Here is a 14,065-nt window from a genome sequence, read left to right as displayed (position 1 = left end):
CACTCCAACACTCACTCAACATAATTTACAAACGAAGCATTTGTGTTTAGTGAGTCTTACAGATCAGAGGCAGAAGGGATGACCAGGGATGTTCTCTTGATAAGTGTGTGAATTTGACCATTTTCCTATCCTGCTAAGCATTCAAAATGTAACGAGCACTTTTGGGTCTTAGGGAAAATGTATGGAGTAAAAAGTACATAATTTTCTTTAGGAATGTAGTGAAGTAAAAGTAAAAGTTGTAAAAAATATAAATAGTAAAGTAAAGTACAGATACCCCCAAAAACTACTTAAGTAGTACTTTAAAGTATTTTTACTTAAGTACTTTACACCACTGCCTATAGGCTACTTTTTAAGAGCATAAATATTCCTTCTGTCCCAACATCATTATGAACTAGGTGTGGTAATTCAGTAAAGGCCTTTAAAAAAAAGCAATTTAGCTCATAAAGAATATAATAACATTGTTTCCGCTTCACTTCTTCACTACAGTGTACCTCGTCGTAGAGATCTCAAGACATCAGTGACTACAAGAGCACACCATAAGGTAAATTATACAGTGACCGACAGCGGCATCTTACTCCACATGCACAGATTCACTGTGCTGTGACATCACATTGCTTCCACCTGACTTCCTGATGTCTTTGTGAGGTGTGTAGGGCTCCGCCGCCTGCCGCTGCCGCCCAACATCATTAACACTGCTAGAGCCAATTACCAGGAGTCATGTGGTGCTGGCCGGTCAGTGGGGGCCAGAAGAACGCCTCGTTGGCAACTCCTGCCTAGCCCAACCCGGCCCCTGGCCTGACTAGCAGAGACAGCAACCCCTGCTGGCTAAGGCCAGGGCAGTGTGACAGAGGGCAACAGGAGGAGAGGAGCCAGGGCCGTGTGACAGAGGGCAACAGCAGAGGAGAGGAGAGGAGAGGAGAGGAGAGGAGAGGAGAGGAGAGGAGAGGAGAGGAGAGGAGAGGAGAGGAGAGGAGAGGAGAGGAGAGGAGAGGAGAGGAGAGGAGAGGAGAGGAGAGGAGAGGAGAGGAGAGGAGAGGAGAGGAGAGGAGAGGAGAGGAGAGGAGAGGAGAGGAGAGGAGAGGGAATCAAAGCCAACCCAAACATGTGAATCATCAACTTCAGGTGTTAAACAATAGATTTTCTGTGGGTAAAGGCGAAAGGGACTTGGCTCTATGTGAACTTTGGAGGATCAGATCAGGTGGTCTAGGAGTGAATCACTCACTGATTACACTCACTGTCCCGTCCAGGTGTCAGTCTGCTCTCCAACCCACTACCCAGAGCCTCAATTAGGTCTGAGCTCCTCTGGGCAGCAGCTGCACAGCCACTCCAGTTACAGGCCAATATAACTAATCTTATCGAAGGGGGAACATGAAACCCCCACCAATGCTTCTTCCTATCCTGTTTCTGTGGTAAGGATGAATCTCTTAGCATTCTGGAGCGGGTATGTATAAGACGGTATTCTTTCCAAATCCTCCAAGCTCTCATCCAACCCACAAGGCCAGGGTAATTGCTAGGAAAGAATAGGTGGTGCTCGAAGGGCTAGAAACCTTTTCAGAACCAATACATGCCTTACCAACTCAAAATAGTTTATCAAAATAATTTATCGCTAATTACGTTTTACTTTTGTTAATCGTTCAATGTGTGCAAATAAAAAGATACATCTGTTCATTGAATGTGTTATTGCACTGACTCTATGGGAGGTAAAACGATTCAAATGATTCAATGATGATTCATCCACTTGTTATTCACATCTGTGGGGGGACTAACTACGGCATATTACCAGTAAAACCATGTGTAATGCAGAATGACAAGGACTAGCTTTATACATCTAAATCCATGAAAAGACGCTGAGACCTGGGAGGGAGTGTGAGAGAAGAGAAAGCAGGGTTAGTTGGATGATTTCTCTGCCTGCTGGCCAAGAGGGCATCTGTGAAGAACACTGAAGTAGAACCGTGGCAGGAAGATTCATAGGATGATACACACATAACAAATCATCCTCACATGAACACACACACACTAACAAACAATTGAATACAGAACTATGTGTGTGTGTGAGTATGTGCAAGGGTGCGTGTATGCAAGGGTGTGTACATCTCTGTGTGTGTGTGTGTGTGCGTGATTGTGTGCGTGTGTGTGTGTTTGTGTGTGTGTGTGCCTGCACATAAAACAAGTATATGGATGATAAGATAGAGGGAAATATATCAAAGGGATTGATGGAAGCATGGCCTGAAGAGGCAGCAGGCCCACAACCGCAGATACTCCAGTTACACACCTGCATGCAAGGGATGAGCTCATCCACAGCATAGCAAATTATCCACACACAAATAAATGGGCCATGCTAAATGACTTGGAAAATAACCCTGCTTGTTTTGAGTTAGGAGAGAGATAGCGAGAGAGAGATAGCGAGAGAGAGAGAGAGAGAGAGAGAGAGAGAGAGAGAGAGAGAGAGAGAGAGAGAGAGAGAGAGAGAGAGAGGAAAAATAGTGAAAGACTCTTTCAGTTCTTTAAGGGCATGATAAATATATATGAGTAGTTGTTGACTTTTCAAGCCCACAGCATGTATACAATGTTGATAAGTAAAGTTGTAGGTTGTGCTGATAAATAGTTTATCTACTGTTTATGTTAGTGTGTTAGAAAGAACACACTGATTTAATTCACCACCAACACATAATCACTCTATCCTACACCAATGAAGCATTTTGTAAACCAACAATAATACAGAAAGAGACAATGATTCACAGAGAAGAGAGAGAGACATCTGTCAACACATAACCTGTCTATGACAGATTAGAGTAGTTATACCAAATCACACTTGTTGCTATTCTCATTCATGGTCAACACACAGCAACAAACAACATCAAAGGTTCAAATGTTTCATGATGAGGTTCAAATCAATGTTTCTGTCTGAGGAGAAGCCAGGTTTGACTTGGGGTTTTGGAGCAGGGAGAGGGAGCCTGTGGGAGAGGGAGAGGAGGGAGAGCAGAGATGGTAGAGGGAGGGAGAGAGGGAGGGAGTGGGAGACTGTGGAGAGAGGGAGAGAAGAATAGAGGGGGAGAGAGAGGGTGGCTATGTTTAGCACGTGAGCAGAATTACACTCCCTTAATTTTGTAACCTTTTAAGTTAAATGGCCTCCTGTAGCTCAGTTGGTAGAGCATGGCGCTTGCAACACCAGGGTTGTGGGTTCGATTCCCACGGGGGGCCAGTATGAAAAATGTATGCACTCACTTACTGTAAGTCGCTCTGGATAAGAGCGTCTGCTAAATTACTAAAATGTAAATGTGTGCTCCAAGGGGATAATATGAATGGCACACTGGTGTAATATTAAGCCATGAGAAAGTCTGGTCCACTTACAGCTCACTCAGAGCGCTGAGCCCAGGGTCAAGCTCTTCATAAATTCAGGCTTTTTTCGCATGTGGAAAACAGAAGTTGTGAGAGCATAGTCTACTTGCTATGTGGGACCAGGAAACATTTGCAAGAAGTGAACTACAGTAGTAGCAAAGATTTTTATAACTAACCCAAGGTAGACCAGAGCCTGTCTTTTCAATGGGAGCAAATTAATCATAGTGGGCAGAACGAGCAAGAAAGTAGGCAGAGTCAAGCACGAGCTAGTGAGATACTATTGGCGCGTTCTCCCACTGCCGGTCACAGTGGTAGTGAGTGGAAGCGCCAACCGCATGCTTCACATTTATGCATCCAGTGAAATATCTGGCTCATTGTTCTGTCTGTGGTAGTAGTCTAAAAGTCACACATTAGCCCTGACAAATAAATGATCCCGGCCCCAAAGCCCTTTTTTGAGGTATGATAGACATCCAGTCTGGGAGATAAATTCATGCAACAACATGAATTATGTCAAATTCAATATTTAAGACTTGGACATGTGCAAGTAAACCAGGCATTTCCTACTCAGGGACCTTATGTGTGCTACAGTAATTTATACTGAACAAAAATATAAACGCAACATGCAACAATTTCAAAGACTTTACTGAGTTACAGTTCAGTGAAGAAAAACAGTCATTTGAAATAAATAAATTAGGCCCTAATCTTTGGATTTCACATGACTGGGCAGGGGCGCAGCCATGGGTGGGCCCCCTTTCTTAGACGATCCCGGATGTGGAAGTCCTGGGCTGGTGTGGTTACACGTGGTCTGCGGTTGTGAGGCCGATTGGACGTACTGCCAAATTCTCTAAAACAATGTTGGAGGCAGCTTATGGTTTGAGAAATTAACATTCAATATTCTGGCAACAGCTCTGTTGGACATTCCTGCAGTCAGCATGACAATTGTACGCTCCCTCAAAACTTGAGACATCTGTAGCATTGTGTTGTGTGACAAAACTGTACATTTTAGAGTGGCCTTTTATTGTCCCTAGCACAAGGTGCACCTGTGTAATGATCATGCTGTTTAATCCTCTTCTTGATATGCCACACCTGTCAGTTGGATGGATTATCTTGGCAAATTTGTGCACAAAATTTGAGAGAAATAAGCTTTTTGTGCATATGGAACATTTCTGGGATCTTTTATTTCAGCTCATGAAACATGGGACCAACACTTTACACGTTGCGTTTATATTTTTGTTCAGTATAGTTCTCTCCTTGAGCTATCCAACAAAGTGACTGTAAGGACACAAGGTCATAAATCTGTTCATCAGAAAACACACACCAGGACGCACTCACACACACTCACCAAGGCAGTTGTGTCCGTCGTGTGCCAGGCGGAAGCCGTCATAGCATGTGCACCTGTAGTTCCCCGGGATGTTGATGCAGTCATGGACACAGCCACCGTTGTACTCACTCGCACACTCGTCTAAATCTGCAGGGAGGAAGAGACAGAGGGACAGGTTATGAAATGAGTAAGGCCTATGGGTTAGGACTACGGGATGTTAATGACTGACCTGCACCCCACCACCCAAGGTTTCGACTCAGCATATAGCCTGAGAGGGTGTTCTTGGTCAAATGAAACAGAGATTGGTATGACAAACTTTGCTACTTGTAAGACATGTTTAAGGAGTATGTTATTTCAACAATTGTTTGCATTCAGGTCAGAAACGTTGGTGCATGTATCCCTCATGAAATCTGCATAAACACTACAAATCCAAGAGCAGAAGACAAAAAGGAAATATACATTAACACTAAAGATGAGAATAGAATGAATCAGTGAGTGGGTGTGATGGGAGTAAATGGGTATGAAACAAGACCTGGTGTGCCAAAAGAGTGTGATATGTGTAATGTACTATAAATACTGCCACACAGACACAGTAAGTCAAGTTGACTCAACCTTTAGAGGCAGGCAGAGAGGGTACAGTAACTGTGGATGGGGAAAGTGAATTTGTCCATGAAGACAGGGAGATAACAGCTGAGATATGATGGGTGTTAGGAGAGAGAGGCAGAGAGAGAGTGAAAGAGAGACAGAGAGAGACAGAGGGAGAGAGAGTGTGAGAGAGAGAGATAGACAGAGGGAGAGAAAGACAAACAGAGAAAGATAACTAGAAAGAGATACTTATTTTCTGGCCCATTTAGGGCCAACAATCCGGGTGCTTCAGCTCCTCTTTGCAGCTGCCTGGTACAGATTACTCAGTGCTTGATTTGACTTGACAGCAATGGGCTGAGCCTGGACCAGTGCACTCTCCCTTTAACTCCCAGAGCAGCCTGTCACCTCAACGTTCTGCTGCTGATGTCACACAGGAGACATGAATGCCAGTCTCACTCTCATCTACCCTGGGCTAAGAGCATCTCATCCCCTCAACGAGTGGAGGCTTCCTCCCTCTTGTTCACAACACTGTCATTTCTCAAGATCAACATGATTCTATCCACCCAACTCCATTGTTCAGTCTGTTCACTATTCAGTCTGTTACAGACCAATTTGACTCATTCACATTGAATGCAGCACCATCAAATTCCTATCAAACAGGTGGATTTACTCCATGGGCAATACCAGTGAGATAAAAACTAAATAATGTTCTAGGGGTTAAAAGAAAGAGAGATTGAGAGAGAGAGAGAGAGAGAGAGAGAGAGAGAGAGAGAGAGGTCTATGTGATGACTTGGACAGGGGACTTTGCTAAGAGGCACTGAGGCATGATGCAGCTGCAGTGGTTCCCCTGCTGATGGACTAGACTAGATTGAATGGATAGAATGGTTCTGAACAAGCCTGGCAGCCTTTCCTGTTCCCTGCTCTCCCTGACAACCTCCCTGGCATCCTGAGACAGAGGGTGTGCCCTGCCAAGGTGTGTTTGCCAGCCTCATGTCTGCCAGCCTGCCAACAGGAGTCTCAGTGCAACATGTCACCTGAGACCACTCTAAGGACCAAAGTTCCCTCCACACACCGTGAGTCAGGACCCATCAGCAAGTACCACATCTAGAACATGAATATTTATTATTCTTCTCTTTCCCTGTTTTGCTTTATTTCTCTCATCTCTCAGCAGAACTCTAAGGACCTATAGTAGCAGGGTATAAATACTGTTCCTGTGCTTAACAGTCTGTGACTGCTTACATTTTATAATGGCATTTTAATGTTGAATACAGAATGCTCAAGCTTGGTGTTATTGTATGGGTAAACATGCAGAGAAACAGGCAAAAACATGCAGTAAACAATGCAGTATATATCCAAGCATTACCTATAGGGCTGTGTGTGTGTGTGTGTGTGTGTGTAGACGTGTTTAACTATACTTTGACCAACTGGGGACATTTTGTTGGTCCCCACAAGGTCAAATGCTATTTCTAGGGGGTTTAGGGTTAAGGTTATAATTAGTGTTAGGGTTAGAATTAGGTTTAGGGTTAGGGTTACGGGTTAGGGAAAATAGGATTTTGAATGGGACTGAATTGTAAGTCCTGACAAGGTTAGCTACGCAAGACTGTGTGTGTGTGTGTGTGTGTCAACACAACAACTGTTCGTCGGGAGCTTCATGAAATGGGTTTCCATGGCCGAGCAGCCGCACACAAGCCTAAGATCACCATGCGCAATGCCAAGCGTCAGCTGGAGTGGTGTAAAGCTCGCCGCCATTGGACTCTGGGGCAGTGGAAATGCGCTCTCTGAAGTGATGAATCACGCTTCACCATCTGGCATCCGATGTACGAATCTGGGTTTAGCGGATACCAGGAGAACGCTACCTGTCCGAATGCATAGTGCCAACTATAAAGTTAGGTGGAGGAGGAATAATGGTCTGGGGCTGTTTTTCATGGTTCGGGCTAGGCCCCCCTTAAAAAGGAAAATCTTAACGCTACAGCATACAATTACATTCTAGATGATTCTGTGCTTCCAACTTTGTGGCAACAGTTTGGGGAAGGCCCTTTCCTGTTTCAGCATAAAAATGCCCCTGTGCACAAAGTGAGGTCCATACAGAAATGGTTTGACGAGATCGGTGTGGAAGAACTTGACTGGCCTGCACAGAGCCCTGACCTCAACCTCATCGAACACCTTTGGAATTAATTGGAACGGCGACAGCCAGGCCTAATCGCCTGGCATATAGTGTATACTACCAGTGTGTACTCTAGTGTGTACAATTTCAGAATGAACTGAAAAGTAACACAGGGACAGTATATTTGAACAGCTATCCTAATATCTCAATTTCCACACTTCTTCATCCACAAGCACAAGGCCTACGCGTCAAATGTTATGATAGCAAAGGCTGTAATTCCATCTCAGCATATACAAGCCATTGGCCCATGCTTTGCCAAGGTTTAAGGTGTTTGTTTCAGTAACACCATATCTACACCACTACAGTATCGCATCTACTGCTCCGCTTGCACAGCTTTTGGTTGGAGTTGAAACCTACACTGGTTAAATTTATACAGGTTTCTTACCCTTTAGCAGAAAACATCAGGTTTTTCTTTGATTAAAGTGTACTTTAAATTAGGTAATAAAAATGAAGAAGAAAAAACATTACAGTCAATGCTTTCGTTAACAGTAGACCAATAATCACAGTAATTTATACAGAAATGTAAACTCTAATGATTGGCAAAGAGATTAAACTTAAATGAAAAAATAAAACCAAATCACGATCATACATTTTATTTCAGGCCATACTCCTCCTGTCCTTAGTTTAAACCAGGTAAAGTCAATAAGAACTCACTGTGTAGAAACCAGGGCAGGACCAACAGCCTTGTACTGTACTGCACTGCCTTCTACCTACTATGATTACTAATATGATTATTAACCCACTCAATATAAGAGAGGAAGGCAGCTCATGGCAATCAACTACACTGATGTTGTTAATGGGCCTGGAGGTGTCTATACAGATGAGGTGCTATTGAAGAGAGAGAGGCACATACTCTGTCAGGAATCAGCTCTCTACTCTGTCCTCAGCTTAGATTAGCCTTTCAACTGGGCATTTTTTAATTTTCCTTTTTACATTAAATTCAAAAGCAAACCTTATAACCTGAAGGAAAAGAGCAATGAAAAACACAGTCAAATAAATTAAAGAATTATAATAGCAAGGGGGAAAAAATGACATTGTGATTTGGTTCTGCAGTAATACTAATAAAAATGGAGGGAAATAACAGTCCAGAGGCTTTGAACGCTCCCTGCTAAAAAAAAAACGGGTTGTGTCTGACAGGCTATAGACAGAGTCACAGGCAGCCCTGGGCTGTGGAAACATCTCTGACCGTTTGGCAGGCAGAGGCCTCTGGCTGCTGTTTCATCCGCTATCTTAATTCTCTTCTCTAACATGTGTAGGAAATGTACTGCTTCATTTCATCTTTGACACAGAAGAGCAGTCGGCTGCACCTGTCTTTTTCTCTCACACCTGTCCACTCTGCATCTCTATCCTCTCTCTCAGGTGAGTCTGTCATTTAAAGCCAATGAGAAATGTAAAGCATAGTGTGTGTGTGTGTGTGTGTGTGTGTGTGTGTGTGTGTGTGTGTGTGTGTGTGTGTATGTGCGCATGGGAGCGCATGGGTGCGTCTCTGACACCTTACCTTCACAGTGCTTGCCATCCCCCTTGTAGCCTGACTTGCAGATGCATTTGTATGACTTGAGCGTATTCTGGCAGATGGCATCGGTGCTGCAGTTGTCAATTTGCTCTGCACACTCGTCCACATCTGACAGAGAGGGAGAGATGGAGGGAACAGTGAGGTCTAAGGACATTAACAACTAACAATGTTTCCTATCCCCAGGTGGCTAATGTACAGTATGGGAGGAGGGTCAATCATCAATCTGACAAGGTATTCACCATATAGGATGTTCACTGTGGCTACACAACCTCTGTAAAGTGCCTGGTCAGACAGACAGACAGACCACCATGAGAATACAAGCAGTCACACTTGATAAAGACAAAACAACTCAGCTCAATAAACCCCACTACACTGTGGTATGTTTGACAGCTTAATAGTTCTCGGAAACCATGGTTCAAATAAACAGTTAATTCAGGCGTTTTTGAAGAACCAATTGCTTCATAACAATAAATAAGCAGTTGAGTAATTACTATAATGTGTAAATAAACAGTCTATCATTGATTGACCTGTGATGAACCTCTGTTTGACTGCCTGCTGGCTCGGACAATCTGTACCTCTGATACATGGGTCAGGAAATTGAGTAAGAAGCCAATGTTTTCATTGGGATGATATGATAGATAGCCCTCTGCCATGGTAATGGACCAGAGTTAGAGGGAAGAATGAAGTCTAGAAAGATATAATCAGGGATGTGATCAGGAAATAATATCAACTCAGGAAAAATAGGATATTAGTTTGAGATCAATTTAAATATTTATGAATAGAGGATCCCAATCCTTGATAACATATTCTCATAAAAGATCATGCACATAGATATGGTAAATGATGGGTTTTATTAAAAGAGGTAACTGGGGAGTGGAGTGGGGGCGGAGTGGGCTCTATGGTGCCCTCCTCCCTAATCCAACCTGATCCCGGTTAGAGAGCCCAGGTGTTTGGGATGACCCCCCCCCCCCTTTCGCAGGGTAGGAAAAGCTTAACAAAGTTCACACAGCTTCCAATATCAACCCTTATCACAAGTCCTCTCTCTGCAGGGGCCCCAAGGACTGATCCCAGGGGAACACTGCCTGAAATCTGAGCACCGTTAGCTTAGCATCTACCCTGGGAGCCATAGGCCATCACTTCCATGGGCCTGACCACAGAGGACAATGACATTAGAAAACACATGCTGTTCTTTGGAGGTCAGGTCTCAATAATCCTTGGAGAAGCGTTTTATTTTTTCCTGTACAAGGGAAGTCCATAGGGCCAACTGTAGCTCAATTGGTAGAGCATGGCGCTTGTAACGCCAGGGTAGTGGGTTCGATCCCCGGGACCACCCATACGTAAAAATGTATGCACACATGACTGTAAGTCGCTTTGGATAAAAGCGTCTGCTAAATGGCATATTATTATTTATTATTACATACACTTTTGACCTTTTGAAGACAAATAAGAAAATAATGTTTTCATCTAGATCTGGCATGGTTTGGTTAGACTGTCTGTCCCCATCCCAAGCCATGTTAACTACAGGAGCTTAGTAGGAGACTTTTCTCAGTCTCACACAAGCATTTGCAATACAAGAAGCCCCAAAGGCTTAAAGCTGTTAATTTCTCCACATTGATTTATATGAAGTGGTAACAATGGGAATCCTCAGGGATAGAAACAGGCTGGATCTTTTCTCCTCACTGATTATCCTTAAGGATGAATAGGATAACCACCATTTGTAAAGGTTCTGCGATAGTCAAGCAAGCAACATTCCACATAAAAACAGATTCATCTTTTAGTCAGGTTTAAGGGTTCTAAGGCTCTTTGGTGATTAATATTCATTAACAACAAAAACTAATGAATCTCACATTTCCACTTTACATGAATGCTCCTATCCGGGATCATTAACTGTCTGCAGAAGGTGCACTTGGTTTTACTGCTAAATAATGCTTTGTTTGTTAATACATTGTTTTAAAAATATATATTGTTACATCTCAGACAAGACGCAATACAATACTTTACACAACAAGATAAACTGTGGTATAATTTATGCCTTCAAAAATCAACCATTTATGATTTGAGGCAACACACCTTGGGATTAATTAATATCCTGTTTGAAAAGAGTGTCAGTATATCTGTCAAGATAAATCCTAATTGAGCAGGTGTAGCACCAAGATATCTAACTGTTTTTGAAGTATCATGCTTGATTTGCAACTCTGAGCTGTTGACAGTATACTATCCTGTATTACATAAACCACGAGTGAACTGTACAACATATTTCCTAACAGACATACTACATCAATAAAATAAATTTTACAAAAATCAAATGTATAAACATTATAAGGCCAATGTAGATGCTTCAGAAATCCTTTATAAGCTAATGCAGTGCAGTTTCATTATGATCTCTATGACCTGCAAATGATTGAATTGTTTCCTGGAAAGTGAAAAGTTATTTTCTCACCTTCTCATGTTTCTTTCACTTTATAAACCATAATAATGGTTGTATTACCTCTGTAGCTCAACTGGTAGAGCACGGCGCTTGTAACACCAAGGTAGTGGGTTCGATCCCCGGGACCACCCATACACAAAAATGTATGCACGCATGACTGTATGTCGCTTTGGATAAAAGGCTTCTGCTAAATGGCATATTATTATTATTATCAAAATCACATTCTAGAACACAACCTCACTGAAAAGGGGGACTGTTCTCAACTTTCTATTTCTTCTTGTATCTCCAATCTTGCAGAGATCAACCTCCTCAATCAACAAACCTCCTGTATCAGCAGACCCAACCATCACGAGCAAGCACTTCACTCTGAACTAATTTCTAAGCCAAGCCTACACAAACTAATCTGTTGTCTAGATTGGCTGAAGCTAAGCTCAAGATTTCAACAAGCGCTGCCATACTTTATACAGATATTATATTTCCACAGATCTGGACAACAACATTCACTTACACTGAACCTCCCTCTCCTTAACACTTAAGAACAGAGCAGAGCCAAGCTCAGTGTTTGCTGTGCAAGGCCAAGCCTCTCCAACCTCAACATTTGTTCAATGCTCATAATATTATGCTACAATTAGATAGCATTGTATAGGAATGTGCTTCCAGTTTGATACATCCCTATAACTGATATATTTCTGACTACCATAGAACAAGCACAACTCTGCTAGTGCTGAGTGTTGTTGAAGACGACAGCAATTTGTGTCCCCTCATTAGCCAAATGAGAGTGAGGGAAGTGGGTAATTATGCCAACACTTTGTGAGCTCATGGGCTGTCAGGTTAGGTCAGGGGGGAGAGGTGCGTCCAGGGCGCTGTTAAAGTTATTTAAGATACTCCACAAAGAGGAAGGGTTTCAGACGTTTTCGAAAGATGGGCAGGGACTCGGGTTGGGATGTAGGGTTTGAGCCTGAAGGTAAAGAGGGGTAGTTCTCCTTGCTGCTCCGTAGGCAAGCACCAGGGTCTTGAAGATGATGCGAACCTCGACTGAAAGCCAATGGAGTGTGCGGAGGAGCGGGGTGACATGGGAGAACTTGGGAAGGTTGAACACCAGGCGCCCTGCGGCATTCTGGATATGTTGCAGGGGTTTGATGGCACAAGCGGGGAGTCCAGCCAACAGAGAGTTGCAGTAGTCTAGACGGGAGATGACAAGTGCATGGATTAGGACCTGTGCCGCTTCCTATGTGAGTAAAGGTTGTACTCTACGGATGTTGTAGAGTGTGAACTTGGAGGAGCGAGTCACTGCTTTGATGTTTGCAGAGAACGACAGAGTGTTGTCCAGGGTCACGCCAAGGTTCTTTGCACTCAGGTAGGGGCACACCGTGGAGTTGTCAACCGTGATGGAGAGGTCTTGGAGCAGGTGGGCCTTTCCCTGGAGGAAGAGCAGCTCCGTTTTGTCGAGGTTGAGCTTGAGGTGGTGGGCCGACATCCAAGCTGAGATGTCTGCCAGGCACACAGAGATGCGTGTCGCCACCTAGGTGTCAGAAGGGCGGAAGGAGAAAAGTAGTTGAGTGTCATCCGCATAGCAATGATAGGAGAGGCCAAGTGAGGATATGACAGAGCTGAGTGACTTGGTGTAAAGAGAAAAGAGGAGAGGGCCTAGATCCGAGCTCTGGGGGACACCAGTAGTACGAGCACGTGGTGCAGACACAGATCCTCTCCACGCCACCTGGTAGGAGCAACCGTATATTCCGTATACCAGGATATTTGGAAAAAGCCACATGAAGGTTTTTCAATACCGTCAATATCGTTGAAACTATTTCTTTGAAGTTTTTAATAGATTTGAATATTTTTAGCAACTTTTTAAGTAAATACCTACAGTCAACTTGAGCAATACGTTAGGAGATAAAGAACATTGCGTTCTTCATTTCACCTGTCACATTATTATGAAGCTTACGGTAGTCCCCAGTCACCTGTCACATGGTGTTTGTTTACAAGCACACAATGACGAGAGAATGGAGCCTTGTGAGTCACTCACTGTTGTGCAGCATGCACCAGGTGATCTAATTACAGTATGGAATTCACAACTAAATGTTTGCCATTTAGATATCTTATAAATATTAAGTTAACTGTCTAAAATGTGCTAAATGCTCTGCAGTGGTGCATTTGTTAATTTAGTAGCTAGTTAGCTATCTAGCTAAGTGGTTAGCTTCTTCCAAAATCAAGCATTCACTTGGTAACAGCAGATAATCCACTCCTGGATCAAGAGCCTAGCTGGCTAATATTTGTTTTGTACGTGCAGCAAACTGTGAGGAGCATTTTTGAGTTACTTGTATAGTTTAGGTCAGAAACTGTACAAAAAGTTCGCAATAAACTTGTTAGCATTTAGTTAGCATTCCCTATGGGATTTTGTATGTACTTGTTAGCATTGCTAACCTTCGGATTATAGAGTATCGGTGGGGTTTAAAAACAGCACCCCTTGTGTTTAGTGCCAGTATTACGGAATATTACATTTACATTTACATTTACGTCATTTAGCAGACGCTCTTATCCAGAGCGACTTACACCTTATAGCCAGTAGTACAACCACAACCACTTTCCAATGTTTTTTTTTTTTGGGGGGGGGGGGGGGGGGGGGGGGGGGGGTTGGGGTAAGGGGGGGGTAGAAGGATTACTTTATCCTATCCCAGGTATTCCTTAAAGAGGTGGGGTTTCAAATGTCTCCGG

General features: G+C 43.3%; 1 protein-coding gene across 1 annotated transcript in view; it reads right to left on the bottom strand.

The window, feature by feature from the left end:
* Nucleotides 1-10,069, bottom strand: part of LOC311121026 (signal peptide, CUB and EGF-like domain-containing protein 3) — a gene marked incomplete at both ends in the record, with an annotated part of 69,486 nt that extends 59,417 nt beyond the window's left edge. Inside the window, 3 exons of the mRNA XM_084195568.1 lie at nucleotides 4,682-4,807; nucleotides 8,908-9,030; nucleotides 10,038-10,069. Coding sequence (XP_084051694.1) covers nucleotides 4,682-4,807; nucleotides 8,908-9,030; nucleotides 10,038-10,069 — 281 coding nt within the window. The remainder of the gene's footprint in view (nucleotides 1-4,681; nucleotides 4,808-8,907; nucleotides 9,031-10,037) is intronic.
* Nucleotides 10,070-14,065: the final 3,996 nt, after the last annotated feature.

This window comes from Coregonus lavaretus (assembly GCF_964263955.1).
Source record: "Coregonus lavaretus genome assembly, contig: HAP1_SCAFFOLD_2685, whole genome shotgun sequence".
NCBI lineage: Eukaryota > Metazoa > Chordata > Actinopteri > Salmoniformes > Salmonidae > Coregonus > Coregonus lavaretus.
This window is presented reverse-complemented; position numbering and strand designations above follow the sequence as displayed.